This window comes from Typopeltis vanoorti, chromosome 17, assembly GCF_054136105.1.
Source record: "Typopeltis vanoorti isolate ZY-2024b chromosome 17, IOZ_Tvanoo_1.0, whole genome shotgun sequence".
NCBI classification, from domain to species: domain Eukaryota; kingdom Metazoa; phylum Arthropoda; class Arachnida; order Uropygi; family Thelyphonidae; genus Typopeltis; species Typopeltis vanoorti.
In genome coordinates, this window is record NC_143565.1 from 30,193,353 (window position 1) to 30,210,911 (window position 17,559).

General features: G+C 33.8%; 1 protein-coding gene across 3 annotated transcripts in view; it reads left to right on the forward strand.

Moving 5' to 3' along the window:
• Nucleotides 1–17,559, forward strand: part of LOC150097258 (uncharacterized) — a 195,583-nt gene that overhangs the window by 103,961 nt on the left and 74,063 nt on the right. For all 3 annotated transcript variants that reach the window (XM_090407101.1, XM_090407100.1, XM_090407102.1), the window contains exons 9-11: nt 3,943–3,990; nt 4,310–4,468; nt 12,321–12,428. In XM_090407101.1, the coding sequence (XP_090263227.1) occupies nt 3,943–3,990; nt 4,310–4,468; nt 12,321–12,428 (315 nt within the window). The remainder of the gene's footprint in view (nt 1–3,942; nt 3,991–4,309; nt 4,469–12,320; nt 12,429–17,559) is intronic.

The following is a 17,559-nucleotide window of genomic DNA, read 5'->3' on the forward strand; positions in this document are numbered from 1 at the left end:
TTAAGTTTTCTAGACCTGGGAAAGGCATATGACAAGGTACCAAGAGAAAAGTTATATGGTGTCAGTGGAGCATTATATCAAGCAATACTTAGTCTTTATTTGAGTTGTAAGTCAGCAGTTAGAATTGAAGGGGGTACAGGAAGATGGTTTAATGTTAATTCTGGTGTCAGACAAGGATGTACATTATCCCCTCTCTTATTCATTATCTATATCAGTGTTTCTCAAAGTGTGATACACGTATCCCCGGGAGTACGCGAAAGATCTTCATGTGGTACTTGGCAATTTTTGGGTATCGATCATTAACACATGGAATCATTAAGAAAAAAGAATTATTTTAAACGTATATATTTCTCAATAAATTATATATTATGTATGAATTCTCCTACTCAAATTGCGAATTACTATCACCATGATATTCACATCCTGGCGATAGTAACTCCCTCCCTGTGGTAAACACCATGCCCTCCACAACAGCATCACTATACTGAAGATGCAAGAAAAACAATAATTTTATTGTATCACTGAATAAGGTACTGAGACATTTGCAGTCTATGTAATATATTTCTCAACAAATAGTGCATTTAGAGAGAATGGGGATAAAAAAAAATGGCACCAACTAATGATTCACATCTCCCCTGCTGTATAGACTCAAGCAAAACCATGTGTTGCCAGTGCAACATATGGTTTTGCTTGACACCACCCTGTCGTGAACGTGTTAAAACTAAGAAATGTATAGTGAATGTGTTTCAGATATTATGGAATTCGGTTGAAGAGAATTAGCATTTCAACTCAACTATTGGCTTGCCTTTGTCTTTGGTTCGTGCGATCTTTTGTTAATATTGCACCAATCATATGCTCTTCCTCATAGGTGCTCTATGAAGAAGTGCATATGATTTTCAAATTCTTTTAGATTTCATATTCTTAAGTATGGATCATTGGTTAAAGACTGGATTTATAAAATGCACAAAAGAGAATGATATAGCAAATACAAGTAGCTGTAAGCAACAAGAAAACGTTGATATTGTATCTGGATCAAATGAAATTGACAAGGGTGTGTCATCTGACATCTCTAGAGAACCAACTAGGAAGCAGATGAAAAATTTTCATAGGTGTGATATGAATTACTTGAAATGTGGGTTTTCATGGACGGGAAATGAAGACGAACCTGTACCAAATTTTGTTCTATTAAAAATAAATTATATTTTTTTGTTTACATGAATATATAAACACATTGTAAATAGACATTTACAATGAAATATGCTTTATTTATTTATTTATTATTATTATTTTGATAAGGGGGTACTTGGTAATAATGAAAATTTAAGAAGGGATACACAAATATCTGAAGTTTGGAAACGCTGTCTATATAAATAATCACATTATGAAGGAAAGTGGTATTAAATCTGATATCAAAATTGGAGATGTTAATGTCAGCTCTTTGCTTTATACGGATGATATTATATTTCTAAATAAATCCACTACAAGTCTGCAAGATTCCCTGACTAAATTGAATAACTGTTGTAGCAGATATGGTATGAAGGTCAGCAATAACAAGACAAAGACAATGAAAATAGGCAGAAGCATTGAAAATATCAACTGCATTGTGAATGGAGAACCTATAGAACAAGTAAAACATTTCAGCTACTTAAGCATGATTTTTAGTGAAGATGGTAAATTAAATATAGAAATAGACAACAGAATCAGCAAAGCTGGTATGGTGGGAAGTCAATTGAATAAATTCATATGGAATAAGAGAGAAATTAGTCAGAACACTAAATTAGCTATATACAAGACAGTGCAAACCAGTTTTAATTTATGGATCTGAGAGCTGGGTCAGAAGTAAAACACTTGACCAAAGACTAGAAACCGCAGATATGAGAGTCCTGAGAAAGATTAGAATTGGCAATATTCAATGGAATTCAATGGCAATATCATATTAAAAATGAGGATATTAGGAAAGAACGTGACATTGTCTGCATCCAGGAATGCTCTCAGGTGGTATGGTCACTTAAACAGAATGGGAGAGGAAAGATCAGCAAAACAAGTGTTCTCTGCCAGGTTGACAGGAAAAAGACCCAGAGGAAGACCAAGATATATGTGGATTGATATGGTAAAAAGTGCCTTAGAAGATAGAAATATAAGATCTGACAATATTGAAGCCTTGACAGGTAATAGATTGATTTGGAGGAAAATTGTAGATAGGAAGGATTAGTAATAATTTAAGTTTTTCATGTAGTACTATCATATCCTGTACACCCCTTAAGGGTAAATGTCAGGAATTTGATGATGATGTAGCAGATCGTTGTCAGTGAATAGACATTTCAACAAGATAGAATATCACCGATGTATTACCAAGATATGAATCGTGCACTAGTGTAATACAGTGCAGTAGATGGAAAGCTGTGAAAAAAAAAATACTGCTTGCAACTAATAAGGATAAAATTCAGCCAAATTTTATGTACATTGTGTCTGTGCACATAATGAAACATCCATATTATTCTTTAAATATATGGAAATTCTGGATCTACATTATTCCACAACTTAAAATTTTCCTCTTTCTCTATGCTACACTGCCTTTCTCAGCTACCCAGCTTTTATTTTCTAGCATTCTCTTTATCCAAAGAAACATTGTGCAGTGTCATGCAGATTGTGTCAGTCACTAGATGGGGGAGATGAACTCACTACTAGATGAAGTCATCAGTCTTGTTTTAGATGCTATAGACAAACTTAAAACTTATTTTACTAGAACTCCGTACTTCTATGGTTTGCCTAAGATCCACAAGGAAGGCATTCCTCTTTGATTGTGGATTATATAGATTCCCCACATATTGCACAGCATGTTTTTAGCCTGTATATCTGCATACATTTGAGTTTATTTAAACACTGCTTTATTTCTCTTCAGTTTTAACAAATAATAATTATTTTATTATATTTATAAAATTGTAATTACATTTTATTATTCATCTGAACACTTGGTGTTATCAGCGATCATATTTTTACTCCTATTGCAATACCAAACAATTTTAATCTCTAAAACTTAAAAACTTAATTTTTCATATTATGGGGAAAATGCTTCAGTGATTTCTTTCAGTAGGTATGATATGGCAGATATGGCTCCTCTTATTATAACTTCAATTTGAAGATGAATATTATCAGTCCACCACTTTTTTTAATCAGAGGTAATAAATAGGACACATCTGGAATGTAAACTCCAATTAATAATAATGTTTTTTTATTAAAAAAAAAAGCACTTTGAAAATCACAAATTATTCTCTATCTCCCATTTTCTTCATCATTATTGATTGACACTTCTACAGGTTTGCATATTTCAACTGATTTCAGTCAAATGTTGTTCATCTTTTGAAAGCAGATGAACATCATCTTTGGAATTTGGAAAATTTGGAATATAATTGTTGAATATTGTTCAAAAGATTTTGTTCATCTGTTTTCAAACAGATGAACATCTTTGGAATTTGGAATATATTTGTTTATTTCACAGGTGTTTTAATAATTTCTTCATAATTAAACAGAAACAAAGGATGAAGTTACAAAGAGAAGAATGCCACAGACACTACAAGTTACATTGAACCAGTTTTTACCTGTTATTTTTTGACGGTTTTTACCTAATTTTTTCTAAAAAAAGTTTAAGTGGTACTTCTTTAAAAAAAAGCCACTCTTCTATAAAAGAATGAGCCAACTGTCCTCTTCTTCAGTATGTGAGGAAGAAGACACTTTTTTTTCTATATAAGATGGTAGTGTCTTTGTTATGTATCTCTTATTAACAATTGCTATAAATTCTAAAAAAAAAATTGATATATTTATAGTACAAATAGTTGATAAGTCTTGCTTTCTAGGCTAATAAAATAGTAAACATGTAAATGATAAATGTGTGCCAAGTAAATTTTACCTCATGACTATTAACATGCTTTTGGTTAATTTCAGAAATCAGATCAAGATTTTAGAAGATTCTAACCAGCAGAAAGAAAAAAGGTAATAAAAAAAAAAATAATAAATAAAAAAATATATATATATATGTGTGTGTGTGTGTGTGTGTGTGTGTGTGTGTGTGTGTGTGTGTGTACTATTATTACTAATTGCTGTGATGTTATTTTATCTTTATTATTATCATTTTTTATCTATTTTATTTTAATTTTTTGCTGTTTACTTTGTCTTTTCTTTAAGTTGCTCCTTGAAGTGTAACCCTAATATCTGTTACTGTCTTATTAATTGATATGTTACAAAATACTTTTCCAGTTAAAAAAATTTAAACTGTATTTTACCTTATCTTATTTAATTTTTTATTTCTTAGATTAAAGGAAGATTATGAACTTAAAGTGCAGTCACTAGAAAGTCGACTGAGTCACTTGGAGATAGAAAAAATGGAGTTGATAACAAGTAACCGGGAAAAGTTAGAAGACATTGAAAGAGAAAGAAAACAAGAGCTATTGAGATTAAAAGAATTGCACAGGTAAGGGGAAAGGAGGAAGATTTTTTGGCTGAATTAATATTGTTTTTGCTATCAAATGAAAAAGTTAGAATTCAAATCCTGTTGTGAGTGCTACTGTTTGAATATCTTCATTATTATTATTATTCTGTTCAGTCACTTGGAGATAGAAAAAATGGAGTTGATAACAAGTAACCGGGAAAAGTTAGAAGACATTGAAAGAGAAGGAAAACAAGAGCTATTGAGATTAAAAGAATTGGACAGATAGGGGGAAATAATGCGTTTGGTATCAGGAGTCTAGAAAAACTAATAACTGGTATGTGACCTAATACAGAGTGAGGGAAACTAAATTATAAAGGGAGGAATGGTGTGAATGTGAGTATAAGAGCGACAATGTTATATAACTGTGGAATGGGCTTGGTTATGGAAATGTTGACGAGGCGAGAACAATTTCAGGTTTGTGTTTGTCCAGTTTGGTCCCATCATATGTGTGCAAAGATGTCTACATGTGTAAGGCATTAGAGAATAATAGAGATCTGCAAGTTGTCCAGCTATATCAGGCAGACTGCAGACAAGATAATACAAAACAACAAACAGGTAGATTATTATGTCTGTACATGAATGCTAGGAGTATCAGAAACAAAGGGATAGAGTTTGTTGCCTTAGTCAATATGTTGCAACCTCAGATTGTAGATATTAGTGAGACCTGGCTATCAGAATCAGACCTACTGACTGGTATCGAGTGTCATGGGTAGGGTATTTTTAGGAAGGATAAGAGAGGAGGGGGCATGCTGCTAATGATATCGGATGACTTAAATCCAGTTAGAGTTGAGGCCTATGATTGTAGTACTGCTACCAACAATATTTCATGTGGCAGTGAGTTTGAAGCCATCTGGTGTGAGGTGAAATCTAACAAGATCAATTACATAGTGGAGTGTTGTTACAGACCTGGTGGATCGGTTACTAGTGATGAAGAAATGCATCACCAAATAGAAAAGATGAGCGCGAAAAGAGTAATCATAATGGCTGACTTTAATTATCCAAATATTGATTTGGTAGCAGTAGAATCTCATGAGAAGAATGAAAATGCATTTATTGAGTTGTTGCGGGACAACTTTCTCAAGCAGCATGTGACAGAAGGAACTCGAGGTCAAAGAGTGTTAGATTTGATTATAGTGTCAGAGGGCGTTTCAGTTAAAGACGTAACTATTCTGCCTCTGGTTGGTGACAGTGATCATGCAGTACTCACTTGGAAAGTGACTAAGTTTATCAATGTTCCATTCAGAAAAGGTTACATGCTGAACTACAAAGCAGGAAATTATGACCAACTGAAAGGTATACTGAGTTCAGTGGAATGGGATCAGTTGCTGGATGGAAAGAACATTGACAGTGCATGGGAAGCATTTAAACAATACTTAAATGATGCGATATCAGAATGTGCCCTGAGATTCCCCAGAATGTATCCATTCCAATCGCGCACCACCCTCTGAGAAAAAAATCTAGCCCTCATACCCTTCTTGGAGGCCTTCATTCTCAGCTTCGCAGGATGCCCTCTCGTCCTTTTCCCACCCTCCATAAACCGAAAAATTCCATCAATTGAAATCTTGTATGACCCTTTCAGAAGTTTATGTCTCGATCATATCATCCCTCTTTCTCCTGTTTGTTAGTGTCTGCAGTCTACAAATTATCAATCTGTCTTCATAATCAGTATTCCACAATCCTGATATCATTTTCACTCCTTTGTACTCTCTCCAATATATCAGAATCACAATGGAAACCAGAAGACCAGATCTGTTCACAATAGTCCAAGTGAGGTCTTATCAAGGCCTTGTAAAGAGGCAAAATGACATCCTTGTCTTTACATGTGAATGTTCATTTCAGCATGGCAATTATCTTTTGAGTTGTATTTGCAATCTTTGCCACATGGCCCCTAAACTTCAAATTCCTATCTGTTAATACTCTAAGATCCCTAGTCTCATCAGTTTCTTCTAGCCTAATCCCACCAATATAATATGACATTGGATATCTAATCATGCCAAAGTGAATGACTTTACATTTACTCACATTGAACTGACGCCCATTTTCTCATGCCCACAATTCCAGCCTATTCAAATCATTCTGCAAAGAATGCATATCAGCAACATTCCTAATTACCCTATATATCTTTGCATCATCAGCAAATAACTGTATGTCGCTTGTCAATTCCTTCCCAATATCATTAATGTACAGATTGAATAACAATGGACCAAGCACTGATCCTTGTGGTACACCACTTGTTACCTTAAACCTTGCAGACTAAGATCCCCCTTATACCACGTTTTGATATCTGTCAGTCTGTCATCTTCTTATCCATGCTAATATTGTGTAACCCAAACCCATTTTCTCCAGTTTATGCAACAGTCTACCATGCTGTATTCTGTCAAAAGCCTTAGCAAAATCCAAATGTATCATGGTGTATCCATTCCCCTTGTCTGGTTCAATGGTAACATTGTTATAGAATGTGAGCAAGTTGTTAAAACATGACCGTCCCCTTAGTAAACCCATGTTGTTCATTGCAAAGTAGAGATTCAGTTAAACCATTAATGAATGCAAGCCCTAACCAATTTTTCCAAAATCTTCACCACCACTCCTGAGATAATAATTGGTCGATAGTTGGATACATCGGTCTTTGCACCACCCTTGTGCAATGGAATTACCATACATTCCTTCCATTCCTGCGGAATCTTCCCTGTTCTGAGACTCATATTAAAAAGCCTTTTCTAAGAAATAGCCAGTTCAGCTGAACACTCTTTTAGAACCTGTGCTGATATCCCATTAGTCCAAAACCTCAGCCTCATACACCTGCGTTTCTTCATTCAGTGAAGAGTTAACAGTGAGCTCAATGTTGCGTTCACAAGGTTGATAGCTTTTAACAAAATGTGCCCTCATTAACTGAACCTTTTCTGCATCTGTAATCCTCATACCATCTGGATTTAGAAGAGTTATTCTTTCACATTCATTCTTTCTTTTACTTGCAGCATATCGATAGAATTCTTTTGGATTGTCTTTAGCATGCAGAGCCAGTTTGTTTTCATGCTCAGACTTTGCTTTCCGTACAACATTTGTGACTATTCTAGCCTTCCACTTATAACGTTCATAACGATTATTGAATTACTTAAGGAATTCACAATGTAAACTGGAATATAAATTAAAATTAACACACTTAACAACCAACACCCCAGAATCAAGTTCACCTTGGAAAAAGAGGATAACACACCATCACATATAAAAAAAACTCGCTATAGTAAAGTATGTAATGGCTGAACAGCACTTTTGAACCTATGGATTTTAAAAAGGCATTATTCAACCAGAGGAACTGGTTGAATAATGCCTGTAGGCTCTTTAATAAAGATTCAGATTTCGCTAGAGTATTATGATCAAGCGACAAGAATCAGTTAACATAATAGATGAATTTTATTGCTCAGTATTGAGACTACTGCCCATTTATTGGAGATCTGATGTGGCCTGAAGAAAGTTCCATGTTTAGTCTCTGGAGCAGAGTTTCCAGATAAAATAAACAATGCAAAAAAAAAAAAAAAATTAAAATTAATATCTTGAAGATGCCAAGAAATTATATTCTTGGTTTAATCCTTTATCCAAGTGTAAGCAAACAAAGTTTGCAAGTGAAGTAACTTCACAACTGGACAACTCGTATATAGAGGCTAATGACTTCACATCAGTTGCTATAGTATCCCATAATGCAAAGTATATATCCTTACTGACATGTATAATGCTCTACATATACAAAGGGTCTATATATGGGAAGCTTCTATATATGAGTTGCCCAGTCGTGAAGTTACTTCATGCGCAAACTTTGTTTGCTTACACTTGGATAAAGGATTAAACCAAGAATATAATTTCTTGGCATCTTTAATTTATAGTATAACCAAGTGGAAAAACTTTCAGCATCTATCTCTAATCCAGAGTATTTTAGTAATAAAGTGTGACACCTTTTGGCTGCTTATATATGGTAATGTGATTTCTGCCTGGTTGGCCAAGTGGTTAGTGTATATGCTCTCCAGCAAAATAGGCTGAGGGTTCAAATTCTCCTGTGGGCATGGATGTTCGTGATTGTCTCTGAAAATTCTAGTGGTGGGCAGTAGATGATGATGATGATGGCAGCTGCAGTTTGCTGTAGTTGGTGGATTGAGGTGGAGATAGAGAGTTTTAGAGTAGGTGCCTCCCTTAATGAGTCTTTGGACTCCCTGGAGGTGTCATGTAATAATAATATACATGTTGCCTGTCTCGTGTACTACTGTGTGTGTATTCTCTCCCTGGTGATATCCTTGTAATAAGGAAGAAATACATAGGAGCTATATAAAGTCTATATATATATTTTTTAAATGACCATCATTTAATTCATGATGTTTACAATACATGTTCTCTTAAAGGTTTCAGTTAAAATCTATAAATCACTTGTTCTCTTATAGACTCTGCAAAGTTTGCTGTTCAGTTATCAAAAATAAATCACGCAGAAGAGAATAAAGAAATAAATACATTAATAACATTGTCATATTGGCACATAGAATATCTAGAATTCACCACTGTGATGATGATATTGAAGAAACTTTCTTCTTGAAGAATGAAATTGATTTCAAGATTATTCTTACATCTCAAACTAATCACTGTGTATCACCAGCCTGATATTCAACTATTAGATTTGATGTGTATACAAACTATATACTGAAAATATCAGCCTTCATCTGACTTAGCTGAGTACCATTCCAAAACTTCAGTATTGCCAAACAGCTTGTTTAGGAAAGCCTATAATTTTGTTGCAATATCCAATTGAGGTATAAAAGCCTTATTCTGCAAACCATTATCAGTCAGTTCAACTATGAGTATGCTGGCTTATCTCCTCAAATACATAGTTAAAAATCTAATGATAAAGCTTTCATTATGTAGGCTTCTGTGGAGAAAGGACATATTAGAATCACTATTTTCTGGTATTAAGCCTCTCACAAAGAAGTCAAAAAGAAATTGTTTTAATTCAACTAGTGAAAAAACTTTGTTTCGCTTCATCGGAATAAGGCAAATAAATTAAAAAAATAACAAGCAAAGTAATATCAGTTAACATTTCTAGAGAGGAATATTTGAAAATGTTTAAATCATGAAAGTGTGCATTCACTGTTACACTGGCTGCTAGTTTTGTGGGTTGCTGTATACTACTGATAGATACAAGTTTGTCATGATGGATTAAGGAAGACCAGATATAATGTAAAATTATCCCTTGTTTTATTGTTATATTGTAGAGGGTACTTCATCATTTTAGCTGACTCTTTGAATACTCTTGAGTAAAAGTAGTAATCAGTATGGAGCATTTGTTTGTTGCATTTTACTAGATGTTTTGTATCTGTTGTATGTACTGCTAGCCCTGATTTGTGCTTTCATTCTTAACATCCTTGATGTGTTTCATTCAGATTCGGTGTATCTCCCCAGAAAAACCAGGTGTGTACAAGATCAGTTGCAGGCTACAGTACATAAGACAACCTGACAGATCTCAGGAGATGTGCTGATTGGAACACGTCGAGGACATTGAGAATGAAGAAAGAAAGCACAAATCAGGGCTGGTAGTACATGTAACAGATACAAAACATCTAGTAGAATGGCAACAAACTGAAATGCTCCACATTGATTACCACTTTTACTCAAGAGCATTCAAAGAATCAGCTGAAATAATGAATTATTCTCAAGTGTAACAAAAAGACAAGGGATGATTTTACATGAAATCTGGTCTTCTTTAATCCATCACAACACACTTGTACCTACCAGCAGTATACACCAACTCACGAAACAGAAGCCAGCATAACAGCGAATGCACACTTTCCATTGTTTAAATTTTCAAATATTCTTCACTATAAATGTTAACTGTTATTACTTTACTTGTAGTTGTATTTTACTTATGCTATTTCAGTGGTGGAGCTAGAGCTTTTGCCACCCCTCTCAATACACACCAAAAATACTACAAAAAGTCAAAATGATGTATAGGGAAATAAATTAAAACACTATATTTATTTTTGAAGTAAAACTTTAATTTCAACATTCTAAAATGTTATTTTTCTTGCTTTTCTGTTAGCAAAATCGTCGATGACGTTGGCAAAGTCTATTTCATAGTAACGTAGGTAATTCTTAATCTAAACTAGCAACAGTTACAGCAATTGTGAGGAAAATTCGCATCAGTATTACAATATTTGGAAATGAGGTTCTCAAAACTGTATTTTAGAATTATTAAATTCAAAAGTTCAAAAAGGTTCAGTGTCGCCCAGGGCGGACCCCCCCCCCCAGCTACTCCTCTGTGCTATTTCCTGATGAAGGGAACAGTTTTTTCATGAAACTAGTCACATTAAAACATAATTTTTTTTTTTTACTTCTTTGTGAATGGTTTGATACTGGAAAATAGTGATTCTATGATAACAATTTTCCATTTTAATGTTAACATTAAATTGGAAGATCTGTGGATTGTTCTTTTTAGAAAATGCAAAAGAAGATAGATTATTATATTATACTTGACAGGAAATTATATTCTTATTTTCATCCATATATATTTTATTCTAGTACAGTTGACTCTCACTGTAAATCTGTAAGATCTCAAGAATAGTTTGGTATTAGATATTCTGGTTGAATTTCCTCTAGAGTGTTCCTTAGAAAGTATTGTGTATTTGGCTCTTTGATTGGGACTTTTCAGTAGTTTGTTATAATGGTATTTGCTAGTTTATTATAATGGTATTATGACATTGATTATATAAGCAAACACAAGTATTTACATGAAGTATTATAATGACTAGTTATTTGTATAATAAAAGCCAACTCATTTCATTGCATAACATTATGAGAATTGGTAGAAAGCTAGACCTGTGGATATACTGATGGCTGAAGTCATATTTCTCATATGCAAGTAAAAAAAAAAAAAAAAAAAATGGTGCTCAACCATGTTTTTACTGTACTATTGATTTTGTAATATTGTAGCCAATTTTGAAACTTGGTTAATGTTCTGATATACTTGATAAGAAATTGTTCTTTCTTCCATAGTTTACCTGATTGGTAAGCATAAGTTTATTTTGATTGATAGTCTAAATTTTTATTATAGCAAGCTGTGTTATAACAGATTTCTATTATAATAAAATCACATTATCTGACATGTACTCCTCAAGATGCTGTGATAGCCCACTATAATTAATATATATTTATTAATTTTTTATCAGAAATTTTTCTTTCAAGTTGACCTATTATTTCTCTTGTTTCTAATGTCTTCAGGACAGTTAGTTTTTCAGTTTTTATATATTTCCTAAGACATTATAAGTGAAATTGGTCTATGGCTTGGTCTTCATTCTTTTTTCATCTCCCATTCTGTTTAAGTGGTCATAGTTTTCTTCATATATCTTGTCAAAATAAACTGCTCCTTAATAAATGCAAGAAACATTAAACAAGATCACACTCAAATCCTTCATAAATTAGCATAAGCAGACTGAAAGTATAGACAGTATAGAATTATGATTAGAGTTAGGAATAAATGTTAGTTTTAACTTTGATTTCTATGTTACAGCTGCTTTTCTTTCTGTTTTTTTTTCCCCTCCAGATGATTCTGTGATGGAATACTGGAATGTTTTATCAATCTTATTGCACACTAAATCAGTTATATTATTGCTTCTCATTTTTTGTATATTTTAATTTCATGTGCAAACTTAAAATAACATTCATATTCTTTCAGTACTTGGACCTTTTTTATAGCAGTATAAAAAATATAGATGTCTATAATATAATATTTTAGCAATTTATTATCCTTTTCTGTTATGTTATGGATATTTTATACAAATTTCTATTCTATATTTTTGGTCAGTCAGGCTGTGGCTGCCTTGAAAGAACAGCATGAAGATGCTTTGACAAGATTACGAAAACTAAAAGATCAAGAAGTGGAAGCAATTACCAGTACCCAAGTCTATGCAAAGTAAACATGATTCTTGTTTTTCTTTTATGAATTTATTTTGTTATTCTTAGCATTGAAATAGGAAACAATAATTCTTACATAAGGACACTACATTCCCACTATAGTAAACAGCGCTATGAGATTCGCTTACTAGAACAAACTGCTGTAAAATTAAATTTTCATTATAATGCTGTTTTAATGGAAATGTTAATACAGGTAGCTCTCGGTTTACGCCTCAGTTCCGTTCCTGAAAAAACGGGCGTAAACCGAATTGGCATAAAATGAACCCAATTTTAATGGAAGGTATGAAGTTATGTTCCGCGCAGTCAAAAAATATGCACATGAAGTATGTGTAACATTATTATATTTAAAGCTTTGATAATACATACATATATATTTGTTCAAATAAAATTATTAATAACGAAAACAAAACAAAATTACATACAAAAAATATGAAATTTCGAAAAGATATTACATATTTCTATGTTGAAGTTCCTGGTTTCGGATCACCTGCATTTTTTTAAAAAAAAAGTATCGAGTGTTAACTGCCTAGATTTTCTTTTTCTTTCTTTAAGGAGTTCAGTGTAATGTTTCAGGTTTGCCATGCCCGTACTCACTAAAGTGAGTACAGGCATGGCAAACCTGAGGTACCTGATGTTGGACCATGCCTTACTTCATGTAATATACATCTGTTTTATTATCTGTAGACTGGTCCCTCCTCTTGCTTCTTTCTTCTCTTCTTGCTCCTTGTCCCCAATGCTATTAGAGTATTCGAGGGCTAGGGGTGAATCTTTCCTATTTTGCTGTATCATTTCATCTTATGCACTATTGTGAGGCACCAACCCATCTTGCAAGCGTGGTGCTATAAGGCCAAATACCTCCCCATGAAGACAATGCAAATGATGAATAAAATAGGAAAATTACATACTGGCTCGTCCATCGCCCATGTGTCCTGGACTTGGGCAGTAGGAACATATAACTGCAGATCTCTACAGGATGATGATAGATTGGAAGAACTGATGAAGGAATTGGACCCTATAAAATGGGATGTTGTAGGCCTTTCAGAGATAAGAAGGAAAGAAGAAACTCTCATGCAATTAAAAGATGGACATCTACTCTACCACTGTGAATGTGACACAAACTCAACTGGTGGTGTAGGATTCCTAATAAATAAAACAATCAAGGAGAATGTCTTGTTTGTTAATAAAATAACATCAAGAATAGCTGAACTAAGTCTCTTCATAAATAAAAGAGACCAACTGAAAATGATACAAGTATATGCCCCAACTACGGACCATCCAGATGAAGAGATAGAAGATTTCTATGAAACATTAAAATCCACATTAAAGAATGGGAATCTACATAATTATAATGGGTGACTTTAATGTCAAGATTGGAAGCAGAGATGACCATCTGAACTCCATCGGTAAATTTGGATTTGGACAGAGGAATGAAAGAGGAGAAAGACATTGAATTCACAGAAGAAAATAACCTCTTTATTATGAACAGCTTTTTCAAGAAGAAAATCAACCGAAAATGGACTTGGAGAAGCCCAAATGGACAAACATACAATGAAATAGACTTCATCCTTTCCAACAGAAGAGATATAATAAATAATACCGAAGTGCTTAATAGATTTAATACAGGAAGTGACCACAGACTAGTAAGGGCAAAAGTATGGATCAACAAAAAATGGGAACGGAATAAGCTCATAAGAAAAAAGTCCAATTTAGTGAATCTACAAAACTTCTACCACAATAAAAGCTGTTATAGAGAATCACTCAAAAAGTTAAACACAGCTACCATCAATGATGCTAATGAAATATTAACAAAATCTATCTTGAATTGTGCACTATAGAAATAGGAGGTGTAAAAAGACACCAAAGAGAGGAAAAACTAAGACAGGAAACCTTAGATCTGATGAAGAAAAGAAGAGATATGAAAACAGATTTGAATGACACCAATAAAATAGAAAATGCAGAAATATGTAAAACTATACGTAAAAGGATGAAACATGAACTTATATCATATAATACTAAGAAAATTAAAGAAACAATAGAAAACGATAGTAATATGAAGGTCCTAAGATAATTGGATTAAAAATAAATAGAGAAAAAACAAAAATAATGATAAATAAATATATTAACCATAGAACTGTCAAAGTTGAAAACCATGAAATAGAACAAGTTAATTCATAAGTATATTTGGGCCAATTGTTATCCTTTGAGGAGTGCCAAAGAAAAGAGATTGAACGAAGAATTCACCTTGAATTGATGACTTATGGGAAAATGAGAGACATATTCAGAAGTGACATCCCTATGAGTCTAAAAAGGAAAGCTTTCGACCAGTGTATACTTCCTGTCCTTACATATGGAGGAGAAACATGGACTTTAACAGAAGCCCTAAACAAAAAGCTGAGAACAACACATCATCGCATGGAAAGAAGTATAGTAAAAATAACATTAAGAGACAGGAAGACAAATATCTGGATAAGATCTCAAACAGGTGTCATGAATATTGTAAAATACATTAAACAGGCTAAGTGGAGATGGGCTGGCCATATTGCCAGATGCAGTGACTAAAATCGATGCATCCTTTAACTCCGAGACTCTCTTTGTGCACTTTTGGAACGCCATAGAGTCTCGGAGTTAAAGGATGCAGCGATTTTAGTTTTTTAATCAAGTCTGTTGGCCAGTTAGATAAATTGCGTAGTAATTCGTTGGTATCATTGTGATTTTTTAATGTTGGATCTTTTGTTAAAAGACGGTAAACAGACAAGTCAGAAAGTAGATGATTAACTTTGTCCTCATAGTCCTTTGAGTTCAGTATCACAGTACTGTTTCCTTTATCTGCTTTAAGTATTATGATGTCTTTGTTGTTTTTTAAATCACGAATAGTTCTTTTATCCAGTGATGAGAAGTTTTGTTTTGTGGAATAGGGCGCGGAAAGTATTATGCAACTTTTTAATCTTAGATCATATGGAACAATAACAAAGATGACATATATGATTTTCTCAAAAAGATCAACACTTTCCATCATTCTATTAAATTCACTCTGGAACTTGAAAGAGAAAAACAACTTCCGTTTTTAGACATCTTAATCAAAAAACAAACTGATGGCAGTATAAATCTATCGGTGTACAGAAAAACGACCAATACAGGTCGCTACCTACATTTTAACTCCTCTCACCACATATCACATAAACTCAGCATTATACACATGTTAAAGAAAAGAGCTATTTGCATCACAACGGACAACAAGACCCTTCAAGAGGAGTTAAAATTTATTTCCAACAATCTGTACTTGAACGGCTATCCAAGAAGATTAGTCAATAAAATCCTTTTCTCTGAACCACCACAAAGAGAACAAGAGATTCAATATATAAAAACGGCAATTCCGTATGTAAGTGGCATCTCCAACAAGCTCGCCAATCTCCTCAAACAACACAAAATAAGAGTAGCATTTAAACCTATAGATTCTATTCGTAAACTACTAAGATCTCCAAAAGACAACCATCCTTTCTACAAATATGCTGGAGTCTATAATATTCCATGCTCATGTGGCTAATTACATCGGACAGACTTCGAGAAGCCTCGAAATCAGGCAAAAGGAGCACATTGGCTATGTCAAAAACAACAGACAGGACATTTCTGGCCTATCGTCTCATTTCTCCACAACTAACCATGTCATCGAGTGGGACAAAAGCTGTTTCCCTTACTTAGAGGAAGATTACTGTGGCTGCTTCTTTGAACATTCTTGAATGGTAATCTTTGGGATTACTATTCAAGAATGATCCCACATATCTCTGGGAGTATTATGGAAAACCCTAATCAGAACCTTAAAAACGGAAGAAATGAACTTTAATACAAACTACAGAAAGTTCCTCAGCAACAGCTAGCTGATCTTGTACACGCGATATGTGTTTCACTCACGTTCGATACTATTTTATTTGTAATTATTCTAGTCAGTTTTTATTCTTGTCAGTTTTGCAGTTACGCATAATTGTGAGAGTGTTTAAACCTATATGTAAGTGCCCTGAAGAAGCCAACAGATAAGTGTGACGAAACTAGTTGGTTCAGTTAATTAATAAAATTGATCAACACTTGATCGGTTAACCAAATATTATTATTTACTAATTTATGATCAAGAAAACAACCTTCATGACCACCAATAGTCTTTAATAGTTTTTCCTGAAGTGTCCAAGACTCTTACCATTTCCATAAATGTTATACAGAGGTAATAGGCTTTGAAGATTGATATAATTCCCTGATCCATCGGTTGCAAAAGCGATGTTGTGTTTGGGGAAATGTAAACAACCTTGACATCCAATGGTGCTCTTACTTCAGCAAGGTTTTGAGGATGTCCAGGGACATTATCCAAGAGAAGCAATGCCTTGGCTGGCAAATCATTTTCTTTACAGAAGCGAAGCACGGTAGGATAAAAATAATTTGTGTACGAATCTATAAAAACATCTTGTGTAACCCAAGCTTTCTTGTTCCATTTCCAATAGACTGGCAGCATGGCTTTTAGACCCCCTGAAGGCACGTGGTGTCTGTGAATGCTACACCAATATTGGTTTAAGCTTCAAAGTTCCGGAGACATCTGCACCCAACAAAAGCGTAAGTCTATCTTTTGCAGCTTTAAAACCTGGAGCGGCACGTCCTTCACGGGAATTTGATGATTGATGGCATTTTTTTACACTAGAGCCCAGTCTCATAAACATTAAAAATGAGATCAGGAGGATAACTTCCTTGTTCTACACAGTCTTGAAATTCTTTAGGAAAAGCAGCTGCTGCCACAACATCTGCACTTGCCACCTCACCACATAATTTGACACTGTGGCACTTACTTCGAGACTTAAATCTCACGAACAAACCTTTGCTTCCTAAAATGTTTCTTCGCCTCCATCTGTCTTTTTAAGATCCTCAAAAATTGATTTTGCTTTCTCAGTTATAACAGCCTACGTCAGAGGAATGTTTTTCTGATTCAAGTCATCCACCCATAATGATAATCATTTTTCCATTTTTTCATGAAGTTTACCCTTGCTATGATGTACATGTTTTTCATTTAGTGCTACAGTAGATTGTTGTACAGACTGTTTTATTCTATCTGCATTTTTCATAATTGTAGTAACAGTCGGTGGAGGTGATTT